Source organism: Myotis daubentonii, chromosome 1 (assembly GCF_963259705.1).
Source record: "Myotis daubentonii chromosome 1, mMyoDau2.1, whole genome shotgun sequence".
NCBI lineage: Eukaryota > Metazoa > Chordata > Mammalia > Chiroptera > Vespertilionidae > Myotis > Myotis daubentonii.
Window position 1 is genome coordinate 46,293,057 of NC_081840.1, and position 26,392 is coordinate 46,319,448.

The following is a 26,392-nucleotide window of genomic DNA, read 5'->3' on the forward strand; positions in this document are numbered from 1 at the left end:
GGGTGAGGAGGGGGGAGGGGGGCTTTATATAAAACAGGTGTTGGAACTTGGCTTTGAAGACCTTCCACAGGAATTCAATGTAGTGATAAAAGTCACTACAGAATTTGGAGGTACGATGGCCAGATTTAAAGGTCTTTTGCTATTCTGTAGACCACTGTAGACTCGGGGAAAATTTAGCCAGACTTTTCTAAAGGGCCTATTTTTTTTTCTTTTTCTTTTTTAGAGAGAGAATGGAAGGGAAGGAGGGGGATAAAGAGAGAAACATCTATACACATGGATTGGTTGGCTCTGGCAGGCTCCCTGAATGGGGCCTAGGGCCAGGATGGAACCTGCAACCCAGGTATGTGCCCTCCACCCAGAATTGAACCCACGACTCTTCGGTGCGCAGGCCCACGTCTATCCATTGAGCCATGCCAGCCAGGGCACTTCTGATATATTTAATCAATAAATTTAATTGGCTGGCTTTGTTTTACATTTATAGATTCTTCGTTTCCATTAGACTATTTAGACTACATTAATCGGATGCTCTTTCATCTTTTTATGCGAATGTTTTCATTGGCAAAAATCACAAGTGTATTGATTTACATTGAATTTAGATTGTTTTTAGCTTGGAAAACGTGATTTTCTAGCTTAAAAAATACGCTGAATGTTCATTATTACTGGGTACAAGTTTGGGTTTTTTTTTAAATGAATGTACTTTTATTGATTTCAGAGAGGAAGGAAGAGGGAAAGAGAGATAGAAACATCAATGATGAGAATCATTGATTGGCTGCATCCTGAACGCCCCCCACTGGAGAATGTGCCCTTGACCGGAATCGAACCTGGGACACTTCAGTCTGCAGGCCAACGCTCTATCCACCGAGCCAAACTGGCTAGGGCCTGGGTACAAGTTTTGTTTCTTCATAAAAATCCTCTACATTTAATACTAACTATAACATACCCAAGAAGTTTACCTGTTTCATTATCTGTTCAGCCCCCATAATTAAAAATGTTAACTTCTTAAAGACAGAGACAATGACTTCAGTTTTATTTACAACTAGAGGTCCAGTGCACAAAATTCATGCATGGGTAGGGTCCCTAGCGGCTACCTGCTGCTGGCCTCAGCCTTCCTTCGTTCTGCATTGACCCTGGTGGTCAGCGCACGTCATAGCAAGCGATCGAACTCCTGGATGGTTGAACTCCCAGATAGTCGAACTCCTAAGGGGACACTTTGCATATTAGGCTTTTATATATAAAAACTAGGGGCCCGGTGCACGAAATTCGTGCACTGGGTGTGTGTGTGGGGGGGGGAGTGTCCCTCAGTCCAGCCTGCCCCCTCTCACATACTGGGAGCCCTCAGGCGTTGACCCCCATCACCCTCCAATCGCAGGATCGGCCCCTTGCCCAGGCCTGATGCCTCGGCCAGAGGTGTCAGGCTTGGACAGGGGACCCCCATCTCCCCCCGATCACTGGCTCTGGCCCCCGCCCAGGCCTGAGGCCTCTGGCCCAGGAATCATGCCTGGGCAGGGGACCCCCATCTCCCTCTGATCGCTTGCTCCACCCCCCGCCCAAGCCTGACACCTCTGACCCAGGCTTCAGGCCTGGGCAAGGGGACCATCATATCCCCCCAATCCCCGGCTCCACCCCCGCCCAGGCCTGATGCCTCGGCCAGAGGAGTTGACCCTCATCACCCTCCGATCACCAATCACCGGATCGGCCCCTTGACCAGGACTGAGGCCTCTGGCCTAGGTGTCCGGCCCGGGCAGCGGGGACCCGCAGCTGCAGCGGCCCCGCGATCGTGGGCTCCGCTTTAGGCCCAGGCAAGGGACCCCTAGCTCCTGGGACTGCCAGCTTCGACTGTGCCCAGCTCCCATCGCTGGCTCCACCCCTACTTCCTGCTATCACTGGCCAGGGCGGCAAAGGCGCCTGATTCTCCGATCATGGCTGGGGGGCAGGGCAAAGGCGGCCCCAGGGCCACCTTTGCCCTGCCCCCCAGCTCTTAGCTCCTCCCTGGGTTTCCGATCACTGTCAGTGGCAGGGGGCTTCTTTCTGCTTTCCCTTTCACCTCCCTGCATTGTGCCTACATATGCAAATTAGCCGCCATCTTGTTGGCAGTTAACTGCCAATCTTAGTTGGCAGTTAACTGCCAATCATAGTTGGCAGTTAACTGCCAATCATAGTTGGCAGTTAACTGCCAATCTTAGTTGGCAGTTAACTGCCAATCATAGTTGGCAGTTAACTGCCAATCATAGTTGGCAGTTAATTTGCATATAGCCCTGATTAGCCAATGAAAAGGGTATCGTCGTACGCCAATTACCATTTTTCCCTTTTATTAGATAGGATAAGACTTAATACATCATACTTAGTATGATGAAATTACTAGTTCCTCAAGACTAAAAGTGTTCTTTTTTCATAAGGCCTGTTAAGGATTGTAATCTCTAGTTTGTAATGCTTGTAATATAACGTAATATCATTTACAATCATTATCATTTATTAGCTTTTTGCCTGAGCAAAGCAAGCACACCTATGTAACATGACTTAAAGATGTTCTTTCGTATAAACTTAGGCAGAAATTTTAATCATATAATACTACAATTTTTCTTAATGCCCTAGGCCTTCGAAATTTTCAGATTCACACACAGAATTCTGTTTTATTTAACTGCAGAGGAGATGCACTTCCTCATAGCAAATGTTTAAATTAAGAATTTTTACTAGGGCCCTGTCTGGTGTGGCTCAGTTGGTTGAGTGTCATCCTATGCATAGAAAGTTATTGGTTTGATTTCCAGTCAGGGCACATACCTAGGTAGCTAGTTTGATCTCTGGTCAGGGTGTGTACAGGAGGTAACCACCTGTAGGAGACAACCAATCCATGTTTTTCTCACATTAATGTTTCTCTCTCTCTTCTTCTTCTCCCTCTCTTTCTAAATCAATTAAAAACATTTTAAAAACATATTTCATTGATTTTTACAGAGAGGAAGGGAGAGGGATAGAGAATTAGAAACATCAATGAGAGAGAAACATCGATCAGCTGCCTCCTGCACACCCCCAACTGGGGATATGCCCACAACCAAGGTGCATGCCCTTGACAGGAATCAAACCTGGGACCCTTCAGTCTGCAGGCCGATGCTCTATCCACTGAGCCAAACCAGTCAGGGCGGAAAAAAACTTTTTTTTTTAGATTTTTTTACTAGGCATCACTGTTCTTTTCTTTTTTTAAAACTTTACAATTCATCCTTCCCTAACATATTTGGTATTCAAAAGACAAACATTCAATCAAATATAGCTATAGTAATATGTAGACTATCCTTGTGCGCAAAAGTATGTTTGCAACGCTTTGTAGCAATTTACTTGATAAGTGGACTAGGATGAAAAAACAGCAGATTCTCTATGTATTTCTAATGGCTGCAGGGGTCTGGGATATTCAAACTAAGTAATTCAGGTCTTTGTAGAAGCCACTTTAATAGGAAATAAAATAATGTGTATTTAAGAACGATTGTGTATTGAGAGAGGCATGATGATAATAACAAAGGACTATACCCTGCAGCTTGTTGATTTTTCTGATAGGGATTTAGCTCTAATCTTAGACTACAAGGTTTAGTTAGACAAAGCTACAAGTAATTTCCAATACATTTCCTGCTATCTTAATGCTAATTTCGCCTGTTGTCTAGATTCTTTCATTCTAAAAGTAGTTGTTGATTTTGTTAAAATAATAAAAGGTTCCTAAAGTTCAAACAGTTTATCAGAGAAAATCAATGCTGTGCTGATACTTTCAGGGTTGCTTTTCAAGTGAGAATTTAACAAAATCCCAAGGTAAACTCATCTGATGTTTTATGCATGGTATTCAGAGAGTGAAAATCGCTCCCCGTGAGTATTGTAATTAGATGATAGGCACAGGGATAGGAAATAGTATGGGCTCCTATTTTAGAGTTATGCTCACTGTCTGCTAGAGATGCAACAACACATTTGACATATTTTGAAATATATAATTTTATTAATTTCCGAGAGGAAGGGAAAGGGAGAGATAGAAATATCAATGATAAGAATCATTGATCAGCTGCCTCCTACATGCCCCCTGCCTCCTGCATGCCCCCCACTGGGGCTCATCCTGCAACCCAGGCATGTGCCCAGGGGAATCCAACAACCTTTCAGATTCATAGGTCAATGCTCAGCCATCCCAGCCCTACAGGCATATTTTTAACACCGAGACTATACATGTCTCAAGAAAGCATTTTGTTAATTTGTTTTCTTTATGTGTGTTTGGATATACAACTCACTCAGTTTTCCCCTTAGTTTCACACCATCCTAAAAACGTAAAAAAAAAAAAAAAAAAAAAAAAAAAGCCCTATAAATAAATTGCATTAGCTTCCTTTTCTCCCATTCCGTAGCATTGTTTTAGTCAGTGGAGAGAGTTCCTCCCTGAAGTATTAAAGGAAAGTTCTATTTATTTTGATTTGCATAAAAAAGTCCGCTTCATTTCAGGTTTCACTTTCAGGAGTGAATCACTAATGGATTGAACCCTGCGGTAACTTTTGAATAAATGGTAAAAATTCTCGTTCTTTGCTCCCCCCGACCCCCCACTCGCATCAGACCCATTTCCCTAGTTCAAAATGTTTTCCCTCCCGAGTTCAAAATCTTAAAACCCACCCTGGAGCCACCCCAGGAAGGCACCCCGCCACCGCCCATCTGGGACGGTACCAGTCGAATCACAAGCTTCTGCCAGTTGATGGACGGGTCCGCACTGTGCCAAGACCCTGCAGCGGTCTCCCTGGACGCTGGCCATTGGTTGCGGGGGACCGCGCGGAACCAATGGGGAGAAGGCGCGGAACCAATGGGGAGAGTCCCCGCTGTGCGCGGGAAAGAGACCAGTATAAATCGTGCGGGGAGATTGCTGTTCTTGTTCTTGTCCAGGGAGACGCCCTCCGTGGGAAAGCCAGCGGGTTGCTCTCACCTCCTCTCCTCCGAACATGGTGCGGACTAGAGCAGACTGTCTCCCGGGCACCTACAGAAAAGGTGAGGCAGTCCAGCGGGTAGTGGAGGGCCGGGTGTACCCCTCACGGTGTCCCCCGCACAGCCCCCCCCTCCCCCCCGCCGGCGGAAGAAGCGTGTGGGGGATGGGGGGCCATGGCCTTGTGTGCCAGACTTAGAGAAGCCTGGGAAGCAGCGGCCCAGCTGCTTAAAGGGGGGTAGGGGGGTGGTGGTGGGGGGAGGGTTATCCTGGGGCTCTCCGAGAGCTTGCGTCTGGGACTGTGGAGCTTGGGGCTCAGTGTGGGAACCTTACTGCCCCCTTCTAAACGCCCTCCTCTGCCTCTTTCCGCAGTGGTGGCTGCTCGAGCCCCCAGGAAGGTGCTTGGTTCCGCCACCTCTGCTGCTAATTTCACTTCGCCTTCTTCTAGGAAAGGTAAGAAGCGCGCCTGCAAGCGCCTGGAGGAACCCTCTCAAAAGGGGATCAGACCTGGCACCACAATTCTCCCCTTGGTACCACATTTCTCCTGATCTGCAAGCACCCTTACCCATCGTGGAATTTATTTTCCCGAGATCCTCATGCCCGAATTTCTTCCTTGTCCTATGATATAATGAGGGGGCTTTGGTGTCTTGGAGAGTTGGTGCAGAGGAGGAGAAAATCTCAAGCCTCGATGTTAGGGATAAATACAATTTATCTTCAAACCTATTTTTTCTGGTTTAGTATGTTGTTTTAATATTGACAAATGCCATTTTTTAAAAATTTATTTTTGAAAATGCCATTTTTTTATATATATTTTTTTATTGATTTTTTACAGAGGGGAAGGGAGAGCAATAGAGAGTTAGAAACATCGACCAGCCGCCTCCTGCACACCCCCTACTGGGGATGTGCCCGCAGCCAAGGTACATGCCCTTGACCAGAATCGAACCTGGGACCCTTCAGTCCTCAGGCCGATGCTCTATCCACTGAGCCAAACCGGTTAGGGCAACAAATGCCATTTTTTATTAAAATTGGTTTTAAATATCTTTTTATTAGTTTGAGAGAGAAAGAGAGAGAGAGAGAGAGAGAGAGACACATCAATGAGAGAGAAACATCATTGATTAGCTGCCTCCTGCTTGCTCCTTACTGAGAATGGAGCCTGCACACCCCACCACACATGTGCCCATACCAGAATCGAACAGTGACCTCCTGGTTCAGAGGTCAATGCTCAATTCACTGAGTCACAGCTGCTGGGCTATTAAATTTTTTAAGTGACTTAAAATATATATACTGGAGTCCCGGTGCACAAAATTTGTGCACTGGGCGGGGGGAGGGGGGCACGGGGAGAGTGCCTCAGCCCAGCCTGTGCCCTCTTGCAGTCTGGGACCCCTCGCTCCTTACCACTTGGCTTGCTGCTTCTTAGCGCTGCCGTGGGAGAGGCTCCCACAACCACTGCTGCACTCGCCAGCCATGAGCCCATCTTCTGGCTGAGCCGCACTTCCCATGTGGGAGTGCACTGATTACTAGGGGGCAGCTCCGGTGTTGAGCATCTGCCCCCTGGTGGTCAGTGCGCATCATAGCGACCAGTCATTCTAGTTGTTCTGCCCTTAAGTTGCTTAGGCTTTTATTATATAGGCTAGTGGCCCGGTACATGAAATTCGTGTACGGGGGTGGGGGTGTCCCTCAGCCTGGCCTGCACCCTCTCCAATCTGGGACCGCACAGGTATCGGGCCTAAACTGGCAGTTGGACATCCCTCTCACAATCCAGGACTGCTGGCTCTAACCGCTTGCCTGCCTGCCTGTCTGATTGCCCCTAACCGCTTCTGCCTGCCAGCCTGATCGTCCCCTAACTGCTCCCCTGCTAGCCTGATCGCCCCCAACTGCCCTCCCCTACCGGCCTGATCATCCACAACTGCCCTCCTTTACTGGAACCTGCCTCCTCCGCCGGAACTGGCCTCCTCCATGCCACGCAGAGCTGCAGGACCCCCAGGCCTCACTGAGCAGAGCAGCTGCTGGGCCCCGTCTCCACTGTGCGCGTGGCCATCTTGTGATGACATCGTGCACGCGAGGGCCACCTAGGCTTTTTTTTTTTTTTTAAATATACTTTATTGATTTTTTACAGAGAGGAAGGGAGAGAGATAGAGAGTTAGAAACATCGATGAGAGAGAAACATCAATCAGCTGCCTCCTGCACATCTCCCACTGGGGATGTGCCCACAACCCAGGTACATGCCCTTGACCGGAATCGAACCTGGGACCTTTCAGTCCGCAGGTCTATCCACTGAGCCAAACCGGTTTCGGCGCCACCTAGGCTTTTATTAGTATAGATTTTTATTGATTTCAGAGAGTAAAGGAGAGGGAGAGAGAGAGAGAAACATTGATGATGAGAGAATCATTGATCGCTGTCTCCTGCATGCCCCACACTGGGATAGAGCCTGCAACCTGGACATATGCCCTGACCAATAATTGAACTCTGGCCTCCTGGTTCACAGGTTGACACTCAACCACTGAGCTACGCCTGCTAGGCTAATTGATTTTTGTTTTTTAAGTGAGAAGAAGGGAGACAGAAATATGGATGTGAGAGAGAAACATTGATTGATTGCCTCCCCTGGTGCCCAGACCAGGGATCTAACCACAACCTAAATTATGTGCCCTGACCAGAATCGAACCCACCACCTTTTGGTCAATGCTCAATCAACTGAGCTACACCAGCCAGGGCACAATGGCTTTTTCTTGTAAGAGATTATGTAAGCATCCCTTTACTAGATTAAGAATTAGGATGATAGTTGACAGTACTAATCACATTGTCTTCTTTTTTTATATATATTTTATTGATTTTTTTTACAGAGAGGAAGGGAGAGGGATAGAGAGTTAGAAACATCAATCAGCTGCCTCCTGCACACTCCCCACTGGGCATGTGCCCGCAACCAAGGTACATGCCCTTGACCAGAATCAAACCTGGGACCCATGAGTCTGCAGGCCGATGCTCCATCCACTGAGCCAAACCGTCAGGGCTAACGTTGTCTTCTTAGTGTAAACATTTTGTTTTCATTCCTGCACGTTTTTCTCCCTCTCCACCCCTCTTTTGTTTTTTGGAGTGTTTCCCAACTTTACAGCTTCTGATACTGCCTTTGGGTAGTAGCAATGAAAACCCGGTCAAGGAAAAAGCTTCACACTGCTCCTGTGCAAGGATAGGTTGAGAAAATACCCTGCCATCTGATGCCTCATTCCTTTTGGTAGGAAATTGAGCGGTAAGGAAGATTAATTCCACAAGGTCTAGTTAGGAACAAGGAAGCACTGTGAAGGACTTCATGGTTGTTGCTTTTTGTAAATTTCAGAGAGGAAGGGAGAGAGAACATCAATGATGAGAGTGAATCATGGACCAGCTGCCTCCCACACTCCCCATTCTGGGGACTGAGCCCGCAACCCTGGCATGTGCCCTTGACTGGAATCGAACCTGGGATGACCCTTCAGTCTGCAGGCCAACGCTCTATCCACTGAGCGAAACTAGCTAGGGCAGGACTTCATGGGGTTTTATGTTAACTCAAACTTCCCCCTATTCTAAACATTTTATTAGAAAATATTTACTATTTCAATCCCTTTAGATAAAAAGGAATAATAGGTCAAATTTTTTGGAAATAGATGAATTTATGGAGAATATCTTGTACCCTGTATCACTACACTAATTTACACACAGGAACACATTGGCCCACTGTTGAAACACAACTGAGTAGGCCCTTAATGAACTTGTGTTGGAGAGATGCACCTATTAACGTATTTTACAGATCTTTATTTTTAATCAATAATCAACTATGTGAAATTGGTAATATCCTTATTTTTAAAATGAGGAAATTTAAGCTCAGGTTACATACTTTGGTAAAGGTCACACATCTAAATCTGTAGAGCTGGGTTTGAATTCTTTGCTGAACTATCTGCTGCTGTTATATACTTTCTAGTAATGAAAGCATTCTCATTGTTTCCTTCAAGAAAGTTATTAATCAAAGGATCACTCTTTTTTAAAGGCCATTTGTACTCTTTAAAAAGTAAAAACCATAGAACTTTAGATAGTATATATAGGAATACTTTTATCAATTTTTTTTAACAGCTAGAGTTTGTTACAAATGTGTTGTAAGCAAAGGATATATGTAGTAACTTAATAATTTGCTCTTCTTAGTATTCTAATCATTACTTTGTAAAAAGAATAGAAGTTTTCCCTTTATATTACTGTTTTAAATAATCAGGAATTGGATTTACCCTATGAACTAAAAAGGAGCCAAATGCTTTGAAAAGTGGAACATATTTATGTGGAAATGTTCACTGCTATACACTACTTATTTAGCCTTCTATATTTCCTTTAACTAAATGACCTTATTAAATAAAAATCTGTCAGTTTAGCCTTGCCCAGTAGCTCAGTTGGTTAGAGTGTCCTCCCGATATGCCCAGGTTGCGGGTTCGCACGTCAGGTCACATATAGAAATCAACTAATGAATGCATGGATGGACGGAAGAACAACTCTCTCCCTCTCCTTCTCTTCCTCTCCCTCTTTCTGTAAAATCAGTCAACAAATAATAAAAATTTTTTAAAAATTGGCAATTTATGGTACATGATGCTACCTTATATTAGGAAAAAGTGGGTCAAACTTTATCATGACAGTACACAAGGCTCTTCGAATCGGTCTTGGAGATAAAATATGAAAAATATTTTCCAGTTGTAAAAATTCCATTAATGCTATTTTTCTGGGCTAAAGGATAATGATGATAAAGTATTATACATTATACTACAATACTGTGCAATATAATGTACTATTAACTGAATACAACTTTATTTTGTCACATTTTCCAATTCTTCATTTTAAGATGGATGTAATACCATCTAATAACCTTTAGATTTGATGTTAAAAAATTGTTTCCCTCTAAGAAACAGCTATTGTATTCTTAGTTCTTATTTAGTTCCATCTGTTTATATTTTACAGCTGAAAATAAGTATGCAGGAGGGAATCCAGTTTGTGTGCGCCCAACTCCCAAATGGCAAAAAGGAATTGGAGAATTCTTCAGACTGTCCCCTAAAGATTCTGAAAAAGAGAATCAGATTCCTGAAGAGGCAGGAAGCAGTGGTTTAGGAAAAGGAAAGAGAAAGTAAGTTTTTATATTCTGCAATATAAGAAAATATTGATATTTTTGAAAATAAAAAACAATAGGATGTTGAGTAACTTTTAAGTTTCCCCTTGAGAAGTTAAGAAGATACAAACCAAAGGGTTTTTATTTTTTTATTTTTTATTTTTTATTTTTTATTGCTTAAAGTATTACAAAGGGTATTACATATGTATCCATTTTATCCCCCCGCCCTAGACAGTCCCCTAGCCTCCCCTATCCCCCAGTGTCTTATGTCCATTGGTTATGCTTATATGCATGCATACAAGTCCTTTAGTTGATCTCTTACCCCCCTACCTCCTGCCCCCCCAACCCTCCCCGGCCTTCCCGCTGCAGTTTGACAATCTGTTTGAGGCAGCTCTGCCTCTGTATCTATTATTGTTCAAAAGTTTATAATGGTCTCTATTGTCCATGAATGAGTGAGATCATGTGGTATTTTTCCTTTATTGACTGGCTTATTTCACTTAGCATAATGCTCTCCAGTTCCATTCATGCCATTGCAAATGGTAAAACTTGTGCTGATCTCTTATTAAAAGTCACTCCCAAATTTCAAACATCATTGAAAGGTATTCTGTTTACTCATTCCAGTCACTTAAAGAGTATCAGTTTACATCAAGATGAATGCTACGTTATTAACTATTAACTATGAACTTCCTGTCTTTAATTTTTATTGTCTTTAATTTAGTCTTTAATTTTTATTGTCTGTTTTCAATAGTCTTTTCAAAAAAACAATTTCCATGTTGATTTATCTAGTTTGAGTTTCATTAATACTGCCCCTTAAAAAACCATTAGTTCAACCTCCAGAAGAAATATGTAACCAATGTAGTAAAGTTGGAAAATGTAGAAACCCCATGGCTTAGAAACAACCAAAATTAACTCCATTGGGTATTTTCTTTACAACCTCTCTATAAATACTAGTACACTAGAGGCCCGATGCACGAAATTCATGCAAAGGCCTTGGCCCCAGCCCCTGCTTGCTGCGGCTTTGTCCCGAAGGAAGGATGTCCAGAGGGACATCCGGTCTAATTAGCATATTATGCTTTTATTATTATAGATAAGAACACTTCAAAACAGGTGGGAATAAAACTGCACACATGTAGAATTCAGTGTGCAAGCTTTTAAAGAAGATAACTCATGCTTTTTAAGCTTTAATGGGGTGGGAAGTTAATGCTCATGATAAGTGCTAAGCAAAATTTCTGGATGCAAAAGTACAATCTTTATTGCAAAAGTACCAAATATCTGGTATACCAAATATAAACAATTCTCAATGAAAATATACCAAATACCAATAGAAATCATCTCTGAGTAAAAATCTCTCTCATACTTACTAAGTGCTACCAATTTTTTTTTAAATGATGTTGAATTTAACTTTTTGTTGTTGTTGTTGTTTTATATATTTTATTGATTTTAGAGAGGAAGGGAGAGGGAGAGAGAGCTAGAAACATCAATGATGAGCGAATCATTGATCGGCTGCCTCCTGCACACCTCCTACTGGGGATTGAGCCCGCAACCCAGGCATGTGCCCTTGGCTGGAATCGAACCTGGGACCCTTCTGTCCGCAGGGTTTTTTCTTTTTCTTTTAATATCCCCAAAGCAGCATTTATTTATCCATTGAATTCCAAAACATTTAACTTAGAAGTATGGCATTTCAATAATTACCCATCTTGATTGACATGGGCTGATACACAAAGACAGTAATCAAAGTTACAACAAATAAATCCATGATTCTTAAACAATTGCAACCCTCCCACCCCCCAAAAGTTACAAGTATCAAAACTTTAGATGCATTGTGTTGAAAAGAAGGTTTGTGCACATCATAATTTAATGAGGCATAACAGGGTGCTACTGAAACCTCAGGTTAACAGTTTATTATAAAGCTGATAGAAAGGAGCAAGTGTTCTCTTTGTATCAGCTTCCCTTAACAGTTTTCCAATCGATGAAGAAAGAGGTGGGAGGGTGAATTCAATTTTGCATGTACAAGATGTACACTGCTTATTAACAAAACACTATCAGGTCACTTTAAATGGATTATTTAAATATCATTATAGCCTGGTTTGGCTAATTCTTTTTTTTTAAAACTTCCCTATTGCTTTCACCTGGAATTCACAACGATCAAGAGGCATAGTAAAATGCCTCACTCAGAATGGACTTGTCTCCATAATTTGAAAAGCATGCTCCTGTGGGCTCAAAGCAACCATCAGTCCAGCAATGAAGATTTATTTGAAACTGCTTCCCAGGAGGCAGGGGAGGAGATCTGAGTAGCTGTGCTGCCAATACAGATAGATTTAGTGCTAAATATTTTGTGATTGTGGCAATGAAGAATTGGTGATGATGGGGGTTGTAGGTGAAGGAAAGGCCAGGCATCCAAAGGCTCTTCAGTTACTTTCTCCTGCTTCTTCATCCTGCTGCTCGCTTATCCAGAGGGTGAGGTTGTCTCACAAGTGCTACGAATTTAAGAAGCAGGGGAAAGCCTGCCAGCGTGACTCAGTGGTTGAGCATCCACCTATGAACCAGGAGGTCACAGTTTCAGGTCAGGGCACATGCCTGGGTTGTGGGAATGATCCCCAGTATAGGGCATGCAGGAGGCAGCCAATCAGTGATCTCTCTCATCATTGAAGTTTCTTTTTCCTTTTTTAGTCCTCACCAGAGGATATTTTTTCTTTGATTTGTAGAGAGAGTAGAGAAAGGGAAAGATAGAAATATCAATGTGAGAGAGACACATTGATTGGTGCCTCCTGTACATCCTCCAACCAGGGCCCAGGCAGGGCGGAGCTTGCAACTTGCCCTTGACTGGAATTGAACCTGGGACCCTTTGGTCCACAGGCCAAGGCACTATCCACTGAGCCAAATCAGCTAGGGCTCATCAGTGATGTTTCTATCTCTCTCTTCCTCTCCCTTCCTCTCTGAAATCAATAAAAATATATTTTTTTTAATAAAAAAAATAGAATCAGGGAAATAAATAATGCCACTTGGAAGAAAAGACAATGGAACTTTCTTTAATATAGATTTATAAGTGACTAGAGACCTCGTGCATGAAATTCGTGCACTTGGGGGAATCCCTCAGCTCAGCCTGTGCTCTCTCACAGTCTGGGAGCCCTCAGGGGATGTCCGACTGATGGCTTAGGCGCCTGCATTGAGCGTCTGCCCCCTGGTGGTCAGTGCATGTCATAGCGACCGGTCATTCTACCGTTTGGCCTATTTGCATATTAGCCTTTTATTGTATAGGATAGGGGTCTAAGCTCTCTAAATAACTTTGAAATATTATGAAAACATCATTTGATTGGGGGTGGGCAGTGGTGAGAACAGTGGTGGGCGGGTCATGCCACATCACTGCCATTATGATGCCTCCTGATTTAAGACCCTGCTAATTATTTCCCTGCACCATTCAAGAGCCCAAGATCCTCCAGCACACCAAGTGGTGGGCCCCAGCCAAGGTGTGGTGACCAACATGGGCATGGGGATGGTGGCCAGGCTCAGTCTGGGGCTGCTGCTTCTGGAGCTGTTTCTACCCATGCAGATTTATTCAGAAGTTCCTTTGATCAGCACACCAGAACCTCCTGAACCCACAACGCTATCCAAATGTGCCTTGAAGTTATCAGCCAGTCTCCTTGTGGTCTTGTTTGTGCTTCTACATCTCTACCTTTAAGAGACTCAGGCCAAAAAATATCTACAGTTCACCAACCCATATCCTACAGCCCAATCCATATGGCATCTTGAAGTGCAATGTGACAAGGAAAAACAGGTCTTCATCAAATCTACTAATTACTAACCTACCAATGCAGAAAATATTGAGAATCTCATATTGGATTGGTTTAAAGAATATCTGCAGGTTTGACTATGTAATGAATGCCAATAGTAAATCTGCTGGAGTTTCATGTACAAGAACAAAGAGACAACTTAGAAAATTAATGTTGTGATAAAATGTAGCTTAAAAGGTTTAAGTATGGACACCTAAAACTTTACTTTGAAAAGAAGAATAATTTCACCTGGATCTAGAGAAAAAGGATGAACTGTGGAATGGAGAGTCAGTTTTTACTTGGCTTCATTAAATCTAGGAGGCAGTAAAAGGATTAGGTAATATAAAAAGCTTCCATGATTTCATTTATGTGTACGCTATAGGCCTGGTGCACAAAATTTGTGCATGGGTGCGGTCTCCCTAGGCCTGGCTAGCTATTAAAGTGCAAACATCTGGAGTGGAAGGGCAGGTCCCAGCTGACCTCTGGGCAGCACCTGGGCCCCTGCCCCCCTCCTCCACCCTGTCCCCCTGAGTCACAGCGCCAGAGTCCCCACATGGAGATGTGGTGAGCACAGCCCGATGCCATGGGCCAGGGCACAGTGTGGGCCTCTGGGCTGCCCAGCATCGCCACACAGTAGCCGGGTGGGCAACGCGCTCTCTCCTGGTTGCCCTTGCAGACCAGCTCCTGTGCGAACCCACAGGACAGATCCTGCAGTCCCAGCAGCTGCGGCCTGGCTCACCCAGTAGAGGCTGTGTGGGTGTGGGGTGGGCTCCTCTCAGGTGCCCAGCACCTGAGCAGGGCGAGGGGGTGGGGGGTGAGGCTTCCCAGTCCACGAGCCCTGGCATCCTGGGGAGGGGTAGCAGGCGGAGTGAGAGTGAGCTCGGTGGACACCCCGCATTTTCACTGCACCTCTGTCCCCATCACCCCCGCCCAGGTGCACCAGGAGGTTGGTCGCCTCCACCCACCCCCAGTTCCCCATCCCAGCCCAGGTCCCGGCCCTGATCAGGTGATCAGGGCCTGCCAGCCACTGGTCACCATCTGTAGGGCGATGGATTGGGGCTGGGCCCCTTGCCCCACTCAGTGCCTGGGAGCCAGTTGGTGGCCCCATCCCCCCCTGCTCCCCCTCCCCGCCACTGCTGCTGGTCACCGTCTGAGATGTGATCGGCAGGACGATTGGGCCCTGCTCGCACCCACCTTGGTCTGGTGCTGCCTGCTCAACTGCTCCACCATCCCGCCAAGGTCCCACTCTCATTGGGGCCCACTGGGGCCGGCAGTGTCTCGACTGCTGCCTGCTGCCAGTGCCGCATTGCCAGCACCCGCCATGTTCTGCCCCACCCCCTTGTGGTCAGCGTACATCATAGACTGCAGTCGAACTCGTGGTCTCCCAGTCAAACTGGTCGAATGACTGCCAGAGGGGACAATTTGCCTATTAGGCTTTTATTAATAGGATTGGAAGGAACCAAAGGTGTTACTATAAACTCTTTGTATTTCAGCAGTCCTAATTTATTTTTAAATTTTAATTTGTTATGTTTTTTACTGAGATTTTACAGAGAGAGAGAGAGAAAAACATCAATTGGTTGCCTGCCATTCACACCCCAATAGGGGATCGAATCCACAACGTGGGTATGTGCCCTAATCAGGAATTGAACCCACCACCTTTCAGTGAATGGGAGGACACTCCAACCAACTGGGCCACATCTGCCAGGGCATCTGCAGTCCTAATTTAATGTTGATATATTCCACATAAACTTTTACATTGTTAAATTTTCACTATTTTCTTGGGAACTTAACTCTTTCCTCTGGGGTTTTTGTATTTGATTTTGCCTTTGACTTTATGTAGTAATTGACATGTGCCAGGACAATGCTGGATTCAAATCTACTACAAATCTAATAATGAGTAATTCTTGGATATACACTTAAAATTCAAATGACAGGTATTTCCTGTCACATTCTCACCCAATATAAGTATCATATTCTTTTTTTATTTATTATCTTTTTATTGATTTCAGAGAGGAAGGGAGAGAGAGATAGAATGATGATAGAAACTCATCAAATGGCTATCTCCTGCACATCCTCTACTGGGGATCAAGCCCACAACCGGGGCATGTGCCCTGACCAGAAATGGAACTGTGACCTCCTGGTTCATAGGTGGACATTCAACCCCTGAGCCAGACCATCTGGGCTGGAGTGCCATATTCTTTTAGCTAACTTGAATCACTTACATTGATTTTGAAAATTAGAAGTACATTGACATTGTTAAAATACTGTTTTTAATTTCTGCATATGCTGAATAATTTTTACAATTTAAAAACTTATCTGTTTTGAAGGCATATTTGACAAATCTTGAAACTAAGAGGCGATTATATGAAGAAGACATAAATAATACATATTTATGTATTGGCAACTTGCCTGAATTCAATTTACAACTCTTTTGTGCTCTTTCTGTAAATATTTTTTAAAACTTTTTGAATCAGAATAGTTACCTTTGGAACACTCTCTATCAGTCAGTGTTTTTAGATTATTAGAAACTGGTCTAAGTGTACTTGATTTTGGAAATTAAAACTTTTTTATAACTGCTTTGATATACAAAAGCCTTTTTAGAAATAGACACTCCATGAAATGTTTGGTTCACGTGTCACACACTGATGCTTAGATTTTATAGAATCCAGGATGGCCATAGTACTCTTAAGTCTTAAACCAGCAGTTCTCAACCTGTGGGTTGCGAACAATGAAAATACATTCTGCATATCAGATATTTACATTACGATTCATAACAGTAGCAAAATTACAGTTATGAAGTAGCAACAAAAATAATTTTATGGTTGGGGTCACCACAACATGAGGAACTGTATTAAAGGGTCGCGGCATTAGGAAGGTTGAGAACCACTGTAAGACTTAAAGTAATATTTGCCATCTTTATTTTTATTTTTTAAAATATATCTTTATTGATTTCAGAGAGGAAGGAAGAGGGAGAGAGAGATAGAAACATCAATGTTGAGACTCATTGATTGGCTGTCTCCTGCACGCCCCCTACTGGGGATCAAGCCTGCAACCTGGGCATGTGCCCCTGACTGGAATTGAACCCAGGACCCTTCAGTCCACAGGCTGATGCTCTATCCACTGAGCCAAACCAGCTAGGGCCATCTTTATTGTTTTTCATATTTTTATTGAATTTAGTGGGGTGATATTGGTTAATAAAATTATATAGTTTTCAGGTGTACAATTCTATAATATATCATCTGTATATTGTATTGTGTTTACCACCACAAGTCAAATCTCCTTCCATCATTATTTATCCTCCTTATACCTTTTTCTATCTCCCCCCAAAATATTTGCCATCTTTAGAAAACTACACAGGAACAACCAGATCAACATCTCAAGCTATATGAGATCTGTGTGTGTGAATACTTTTTTTTTTGGCCTTATATCTGAACACTGTACATCCGTTTTGGATTGTATATTGTGTTTGGAATTGATTTGCATTTAACACAAAAATAAAGATAAAATGGCTAGAAGAGCAATTAAATAAAAGTAAGTGGCTGGAAGAACAATTAAAACAAAGTATTTGAGCCCTGCCAGCATGGCTCAGTGGTTGAGCATCCATCTATGAACCAGGTGGTGGAGGTCACGTGACAGGGGCTGCGGACTTGATCCCCCATAAGGGGGCGTGCAGGAGGCAGCTGATCAGTGATTCTCTTTCATCAATGATGTTTCTCTTTCCTTCTCCCTTCCTCTCTGAAATCAATAAAAGTTCTTCTATAAAAAGAACAAAACAAGTATTTGACGCATAAAGTGATGTTTATGCATATATATTTCTAAGAATTATTCAATACTGTTCATAAGGTCATTTAGTAAATGGTTACTAAGCTCTTACTGTCTTATGAGATATTTAAAAAGAATGTCAAATTTTAGAATTTTTGGCAATATTATTATTTTTGGTTTTAATAAAAATCAACAACCAAAGAGATAAAGTTTTGGTTAGAGCCTTTTAATAGACTTGATTTAATGATCCTGTAAATGTCTTCTAGTTCACTCTCATTGTCTGGAACCATTCTTCCTTGTACTTTCTCATTCTAATATGAACAAGCTAATAGTCATTATCAGCTCTAGAATAAATTACAATTCTTTTGAATTATTTGTGACTTCCATTAAAGAAACAAAAATATTTGGTAATGCAGCCCAATATGGCTATACCATTGATCATCATAGCAATACAACCTATATTACAGGCTTTCTATCATATGGAGAAAGATTACACATATATTATCATTAAAAACTTTGATGTATGGTATAAAAAAGATGTTTATATTATTCCTTTAGCCTCCTTTTCAAAAAAAATTTTAATTGACTTTTTAGAGAGAGGAAAGGAAAAGGAAAGAGAGGCAGAGAAACATCAATGTAAAAGTGAAATGTTGATTTGCTGTTTCCTGCATGCCCCCTACCAGGGATCAATACCCACAACCTGGGCATGTGCCCTGATGGAGAATCAAACTGATATTCTTTTTTTTAAAAAAAAATATATTTTATTGATTTTTTTACAGAGAGGAAGGGAGAGGGATAGAGAGTTAGAAACATCGATGAGAAAGAAACATCGATCAGCTGCCGCCTGCACACCTCATACTGGGGATGTGCCCGCAACCAAGATACATGCCCTTGACCGGAATCGAACCTGGGACCTTGAGTCCGCAGGCCGATGCTCTATCCACTGAGCCAAACCAGTTAGGGTGATATTCTTTTTTAATATATTTATTTATTTTTATTTCAGAGAGGAAGGGAGAGGGAGAGAGACATAGAAACATCAATGATGAGAGGGAATCATTGATTGGCTGCCTCCTGCATGCCCGATATGGGGATTGAGCCCACAACCAGGCAGGTACCCTGACCGGGAATGGAATGGTGACCTCCTTGTTCATAGGTCGACATTCAACACTGAGCTACACCAGCTAGGCCAAGCTGGTATTCTTAAGGTGCACAGGTTGATGCCCAACCAACTAAGCCACACCGACGGGCAAGCCTCTTTCTTTTTTTTTTTTTTTAAATATATTTTATTGATTTTTCACAGAGAGGAAGGGTGAGAGACAGAAAGTTAGAAACATCGATGAGAGAGAAACATCGATCAGCTGCCTCCTGCACATCTCCCACTGGGGATGTGCCCGCAACCCAGGTACATGCCCTTGACCGGAATCGAACCCGGGACCCTTTAGTCCACAGGCCGACGCTCTATCCACTGAGCCAAACCGGTTTCGGCAAGCCTCTTTCTTTGTTGTTGTTTGGCAAGCCTCTTTCTTAAATTGGTCTTTGTTGTAATTACCCATTTATTGATAGTAAATCAATAGAGTAACTATTAATAGTAAATAGCAAACCATCAGTTTATCAAAGAACTTCTGCTATTAACTCCCTAGTTAATAATCTAGAATATGATATCTCCTATGGCTTTATTTCCCCCACAAAGGCAGGATAATCCCCATTAGTTACATGGGGGAGAGTCAGAGTCAAGAAAGACCAGCAGCTACTTAAAACCTGAACAGAACCATGATACCAAAAGTAAATCAAATCCTTGTGAAAAGGATGGTGTTCATTTGTTAACTATCAAATTTCTAGGAAAATAAAATAAAGACGTCTCCGTAATCTAATAGGTGAGTCAATGATAATTTCATACCAAGTCAAAATACCTTTTTTTTTAGCTTTCTTCTTTCACTAATTCTATGACCATTCAGCTTACTGGATCTAAATTGAAAGCTGATTATTTTAGGATAGATCTCACAAATTTTCATCCACTCTAAAAAAGAAAAATTCTGATTTATGATTACATGGGTTTTTAAAAAATATTTTTATTGATTTTAGAGAGGAAGGGAGAAAGAGATAGAGATAGAAACATCAATGATGAGAATCATTGATGGGCTGCCTCCTGCATGCCCCCTACTGGGGATTGAGCCCACAACCTGAGCACGTGCCCTTGACTGGAATTGAACGCGGGACCCTCCAGACTGCAGGCCAACAGTCTATCCACTAAGCCAAACCAGCTAGGGCATGATTACGTTTTTGATTCATATTGTTCTGAATACAGTCTAATATGATAACTTTTCTCTGCTCCAATAGATTGTTAATTATTATTATTTGCTTTTTACTATCACAAAGTTCTTGCTGAAGGATTTTATTCCACTTTTATTATCCATTTAACATGTTGAAATAAGATGCTATAGAAACATATTTCTTTTTTTTTATAAAAATGGTAACATATCCTAAAGAAGAAACACTGATTCTATAAATTGACAAAATAAATTGTTAAACATTTTGTTGCCCTAGCACAGGGGTGGGGAACCTTTTTTCTGCCAAGGGCCATTTGGATATTTATAACATCATTCGAGGGCCATACAGAATTATCAGCCTAGCCTGCTATATTTGGTTAAACATTTAATGAACTCACCCCTAAAGTCTAGCACTAGGAATTTGTAGGTGTTTATCAATTAACGGTTTTATTTTTCTCTCATTTCCAGTCACTTGACCAGACCCACTGCATTGTTAATTAATATTCCTGATTTATATGTTTGTAACTATTTTTTTTAAAAAAACCACTTGATATTGACTATTGAAGTTCTCTGTTCTTTCCACAGAGTACATCCTTTGCCACCTGATGACACAGATGAAGAAGAATAAAACTTTCTTATTCATCCTTGACTAATGTCTCCTGTTTACTCTGGTATTCTAGGATGTAAATTTGCATAAATGTATTTGTTCCAGTTAGCTTTGTTGAATAGGCATTTAATTAAAAATGAGGGTTACAAATAGTTATTCAAAAGCAACTAGTTAAGATATTCCAAGATTTACGGGATAATTATGGTTATTTACCTTAGTATTCAATATAATGCAGTATTTGGTTTCTTTTACCTGTTATTAAGCTTCTTGTGCTTGCTAAAAAGAAATCATTGCATGTTGTATACAACAAATCTGCTGTATTTGAGATTTGCTTAGATTTTTGTACTGCTGCCATTTTTACTGGCATTAGATTTTTATTTTCGTTCCTTTTATTTGATTTAAAAAGCAGAGTTGGATTTCTGCACATTTAAAAAAATCAGTATTAATTAAACCACACCTGTATTCTTTTTAAGAATGGGGGCCAACGTTGAAAAAATTTGATGGCTGTCTGTGTTCTCCATAGAAACAAGTAAGGGCAATTTGATCCTGAGGGTTTCAGGCAGGAAGATTTCATAGACTACATTAAAAGAGAAGAATTTTCTTAGAATATGCATTTGATTTGGTATCATAAAATAGTGCTCTCTGGAAATCAATAAATCATGAAAGGCAAACATGCCATAAACCCAGAGCTATGTCTAAAGTTCTTAGAGCTACCTTTATATTTTTCAAGATAACAGGGGTATAATTGAAGAGGTGGGTATAATATAACTTAGTAACAGTAATTCTTGCTTCCTCATCACATTTTTTTTTTTTGCTGACATCTGTTGTCAAAGTTAACCATTTTTTAACATATATGTTTTTCTGGTTTGTTTTTAATAAATGGATACTTATTTTCACAATAGATTATATCCATTTGTGCTTCCTAAGATTCTACTAGGTACTTCTGTTTTATTTCTTCCAAATACAAATCTGTGCATTGTTCTGATTTTATCATCTTCCACACTGAGTCCTGATGATTCTAGATTGCATTTTTTTGTCTTAGAGGTCGGTATTAAATAAAATGTTACTGAATTTCAAGTTGAGTTTTATTTTAAGTACTTCCTTGATAACTAGGCTTCTTATTAAGGAGTAACTCAAATCAACTCTTATTAAAGTCAAGTTTTGATGGGTCTGAAACCTGATTTGTTATTTTCCACTGATGGAGAGAGAAACTTTTTGGTGGTGTGTCTCATGAAGTATAGTTTTGATATATAATTTTTTAAAAATTTGATCTAATGAAAGTACAGTCTCTTCAAATATACAACATTTGATGATGTCTCACTTTTTAAATTTATTTTTTAAAATAAATCTTTATTATTCAGATATTACTGATGTTCCTCTCTTTCCCCCCATTGCTCCCCTCCACTCAGTTCCCACCCCACCCATGTCCTTACCGCCCCCCCCCCCCCACCGCGCCCGCTACTGTCCTGATGTCTCACTTTTATTAGGCAGAGGTGTCTGTTCCATGTAATGTTTTTCTGTCAAAGCTTTTTGAAAATTAGGTTGGCAATTTAGCCTCTTCCAAAAACATAAGGGAAGTATATATTCCCTGTTTCCATTGAAATTGGTTGGCAACTATTTGTTTTTTGTTTGTTTGTTTGTATTGATTTTTAGCGACAGATGTGAGAGCTTAACATCTATGGATCAATTGCCTTCTGCACTCCCCCTACCTGGTGGATAAAGCCCGCAACCCTGGCATATGCCATGACTGGGAATCAAATTGGTGCCTTCTCAGTGCATGGGGCGATGCTCAACCAACTGAGCCACACCGACCAGGGCTGCAACTCTTAATTGTGAAAAACATCATGAGTTAAAATTTTGAATTTTTGTAACTTCCCCTTCTTCCTATTCTTCCCTCCCCCTTCCTATTGTTTCTGTCTTTGACATTACACAGAACAAGTTATTCCTTCCACATGACAACCTTCAAGTACTTAAAGATAGCTGTTATATCTTTAGCTTTCTCTTCCTAAGGCTAAACGTTCTATTGTTTATATCACATATATCCTAAGTTAGTTTCTCTAGGTCCCTTGTATAAGGGGCTATGTTTTGTGTTGTATATTGCTTAGGCACATAAACTGATCCAAGTAGTCATTAATTGTTAGACTTCAGTTTTTGTATCTTTTATATTTGGAGATGCCAATGGAACTCTAAGAATATTTAAATATTCATTATTGCATAACAGAGTTATATTTCCCAAAAATAAACATTAGGTACCCTAATTCTTTCTTAAATTATTACAAAGAGCACTAAAAAATGGGGGAAAAAAAGCTTTTAAGAACTGAGAAAAGCCTGAAGGTTATATCTACAGGATAAACGTACTGTACTGACTTTGAAGGCTAATTGAGATCTAGTTTAGATCTGAAAGCACTACCTTAATTATGGTTCATATTAAGAATATGGACTCCTGTCCTAGCCGGTTTGGATCAGTGGATAGAGGGCCGGTGTGTGGACTGAAGAGTTCTGGGTTTGATTCTGGTCAAGGGCACATGCCCGGGTTGCAGGCTCAATCCCCAATAGGGGGTGTGCAGGAGGCAGCCAATCAGTGATTCATCATTGATGTTTCTATCTCCCTTCCTCTCTGAAATCAATAAAATATAAAAAGAAAAAAAAATATGGACTCCAATAGTACTGCTCACAAAGTTCTGTAAGTGTAGTTAAACTCACCTAGCTAATTTTAGGCGTGGGTTGTGCTCTTTATCTTTAGAGGCCTCTAAACAATGACTACACTGAAAATGATAGAATAATAGAAGTCATGTGACTATTTAGGAGTCAAGCCAGTTACAAACGTATAAAAAAGTGACTACTACTAATAAAACTATGAAGAGAGGATCTAAATACTGTCATATTTCTTCAGGCAATGGGAAAAATAGATGTTGCATAGGAATTTGCATTTCTGTATTGGCCTAAACTACCACATTTAATCTTATTAATTGTTCTCAATAAAACATTTCTATAGAACACATTTGCCATAATGTTTAAAAATTTTTAAAGACATGTAGTCCACTGTACTTTTAGATAAGTCATTGTTCATTGGGCTCATAGTTTTACTTTTTTAATTTTTTAAAATAAATCTATTGGCGCCGAAATCGGTTTGGCTCAGTGGATAGAGCGTCGGCCTGCGGACTGAAGGGTCCTAGGTTCAATTCCGGTCAAGGGCATGTATCTGGGTTGCGGGCACGTCCCCGGTGGGGGATGTGCAGGAGGCAGCTGATCGCTGTTTCTAACTCTCTAACTCTCTCCCTTCCTCTCTGTAAAAAATCAATAAAATATATTTAAAAAAAACAAAACAAAACACACATTTAAAAAAAAATAAATCTATTGGCAATTAAAATATCAAGTTCTATTTTGTCATGGTAATGGTTTGTCACTTGTCACAGCCAGATTTTTTAAAGAACAATTACTGGATGTCCTCAGATTCTATTTGAATTGTGTGTGTGTGTGTGTGTGTGTGTGTGTGTGTGTGTACTTCCACATGTATGCATGTCCATGAGAAGGGTTGTAATGTTTTAGATTTATTAAACAACCTACTACTGACATTTTATTTTTTATTTTTTGTTAATCCTCATCCGAAGATATTTTTCCCATTGATTTTTAGAGAGTGGAAGGGAGAGGGAGAGACACACAGAGGGAAACATCAATGTGAGAGACACATGGATTGGTTGCCTCCTGAGAGCTTGCAGTAGTGTCCTTTGACCTGAATGGAACCCCAGATCCTTCAGTCCGAAGGCCGACACTCTATCCACTGAGCCAAACCGGTTACGGTGAAAGACAAAGACAAAACTTACCATTCCCTATGAGGCTGTCAAAGGAGAATGAAGTGCACGAGAAAACTTTCATAACATTGAAGATTTTAAAAGCCAAATTGAAACACAACTGAAAATCCACAAGAGGGGGATGCTTGCTAAACTGCCAGAAAAGAGAACTCCCACAAGGGAGAGAGAGAGAGAGAGAGAGAGAGAGAGAGAGAGAGAGAGAGAGAGAGAGAAGAGAGACAGACCAATGGGTGGCCTGGGACTCGGTGGGAGGAAGCAGGTGTTCATAGTTTCTCGGGGGGTAGGGGTGGAGGCGTGGGCACAGCTTAAGGGAAAAGCAAGATGGGCTTTGTGACTCCGGCTGTGAAGCGTGTGCTCTAAGACCAGGAGCAGAAGGTAGAAGGGTGTTGTCAAAGGAGAGTACACGCTTCCAGCTACCTCCTGATAGTCCCAGAAGAAATGGGGGTGCTTTTGAGGCACTTCCGCTTAGCAACCCCACGCGGTTGCTAAGGAGGGGCAGTAGTGGGGTGACCCGGAAGTGGTTGTGTCAGTTTCTCGCTGACTGCTTGAAGTGTGTCCTACCTAGAGCGCCCGGCTGCTTTGCGCCGGGCTGAGGGTGGGGCCAGCGTTAGTGGTTCCGGCTCGGCTCCTGTCGCCCCTCGGCTCCTCGCCTTCCCCCTCCCCTCCCACACCTCTCCTCCCTCCGCTTCCTGGGAAAGAGAGAAGCTACCACCGTGGGTGGGTACAGAAGCGCTCGTCGCCTCTGGGAGGGGACCGCGCCGGCCCCTTGTGATCCCCGGAGCACCACCGGACCAGGTACTCGCTCCGGCTTCGACGGGGTCCCGGAGGTTGGAGCCTGAGGTGGGTGTGTGTGTGTTTGTGGGGACTGGTTGCGGGGGGAGGGGGGTGGGCCGCGTTCTCCGGGTCGGCAAGGGGGACGCCGAGATGCTGGGTGGGGCGCAGGCCGGCGCTGGTGTCTGTGGAGGTTGCGGGGGTGGAGAGGAGGGGCTGGTGGAAACCGCCGGCGGAGAGTTTCGGGTGGCTGGGTGAACGTTGCGGAGGAGGCTCCCCTTTGGATGCAGAAGACTTCTGCCGTGTGGACGGGGAGTTTGCCACCTGGAGGACTCGCTCTGAAAGGGGGAGCGTTCTCCGGAGCCAAAAGGAGGGCATAGATCTCGGCAGGGTGGTTGGGGCAATCCAAAGCTCCCATTGCCTGCTTTCCCTGTCCACCCCGCTGGGACCTAGCCCGGTTTTGAGGTTTTGGGGGATTGTGACTCGGCTGGACACCGTGGGGAGCCGCCCTCGACCGAGCTAGGGGCGAAGAGTGGGTAAGGAGACCTCCCTCCACCCGACTTCCGTGTGCGTCCCCCGCTTCTTCCTTTATTGCTCGTGTCCCTGCGTCGCACGGGAGCGGTACCCCCCAAGTGGGCGGCATCACAGCGTAAAAGAGAGTGGAACTGGGTTTGTCGCCTCTAAATGATATTTCAAATGTTTGAAAAGTGCTGGAATAACATATTCAACAATGTCTCTTAGTTCTATATTAAATCGTATAAGTTATCTTAGAAAAGTGCAATTCTGAAAAGCACCAAACTATAGGCTAGTCCGGCATAGTCTTGTTTGGTAGATATTGGTGTTTATATATATAAAAAAAAAGACTAGAACCGTATAGAATAGAGGTCTAGGAGAGACATGTTGAGGCAAGCCTTTTCCACCCTCTTTTTTTTTTTTTTTTTAACCTGCCAGTAAGCCTGCCCTAGTTTAAATGAAGCAGAACGAAGCTCTTCATTTTTATTTCAATCAGTGGCCGACTGGTAAATACTGTGTGGTGATGCCTTAGAATAGATAAGTTCAGAGAGACAGGATTGTCTGCTTTTGAGCCTGTCTCTTAATCTTTTAAGGAGATAATTGTGGTCCAGGGGAAGTTTTGGCTTTGAGGTAGGTAAATCTGGGATTGAACCCAACCTGCCATTGGCTAGTTGTTGATCTTGGGCAAGTCATGGAACCTACCAGAGATTTATTTTCTTCATAAATACAATGAGTTAAAATTCTTACCAGTATTGTAAGGGGGTGATATACGTAAATAATAGCCCACTTTAAATGGAATCACCTTCTAATTGAAAGATGAATTATCATTCATCTTACACAGTCAAGGTAGCCCAGT

General features: G+C 42.4%; 2 protein-coding genes across 11 annotated transcripts in view; both read left to right on the forward strand.

Annotated features, from left to right (window-relative positions):
* The first annotated feature begins 4,833 nt into the window (after positions 1-4,833).
* Positions 4,834-21,341, forward strand: PCLAF (PCNA clamp associated factor). The gene is made up of 4 exons (XM_059698671.1): positions 4,834-4,989; positions 5,297-5,377; positions 9,890-10,052; positions 20,419-21,341. Exons 1-4 carry the CDS (start codon positions 4,944-4,946, stop codon positions 20,459-20,461), a joined length of 333 nt encoding a protein of 110 aa, XP_059554654.1. The 5' UTR covers positions 4,834-4,943; the 3' UTR covers positions 20,462-21,341.
* Positions 21,342-24,813: 3,472 nt separating this feature from the next.
* The window catches only part of CSNK1G1 (casein kinase 1 gamma 1), a 162,447-nt gene continuing 160,868 nt past the window's right edge, over positions 24,814-26,392 (forward strand). For 6 of the 10 annotated variants that reach the window (XR_009453118.1, XR_009453117.1, XR_009453119.1 and 3 more), the window contains exon 1: positions 24,814-25,092. The gene's annotated coding sequence lies outside the window, so the exon portion shown is untranslated. Of the gene's footprint in view, positions 25,093-25,248; positions 25,560-25,974; positions 26,043-26,392 lie in introns of those variants that run through there. The other 4 variants (XM_059699018.1, XM_059699007.1, XM_059699027.1 and 1 more) reach the window with 4 other exon arrangements.

What these genes read in the sequence shown, in the direction of transcription:
- PCLAF (XM_059698671.1), top strand. Translation starts at nt 4,944, where the DNA reads ATGGTGCGGACTAGAGCAGACTGTCTCCCGGGCACCTACAGAAAAG. An exon ending in CCCGGGCACCTACAGAAAAG is followed by an intron (nt 4,990 to 5,296) that starts GTGAGGCAGTCC and finishes CTCTTTCCGCAG; the next exon opens with TGGTGGCTGCTCGAGCCCCC. An exon ending in TTAGGAAAAGGAAAGAGAAA is followed by an intron (nt 10,053 to 20,418) that starts GTAAGTTTTTAT and finishes TTCTTTCCACAG; the next exon opens with AGTACATCCTTTGCCACCTG.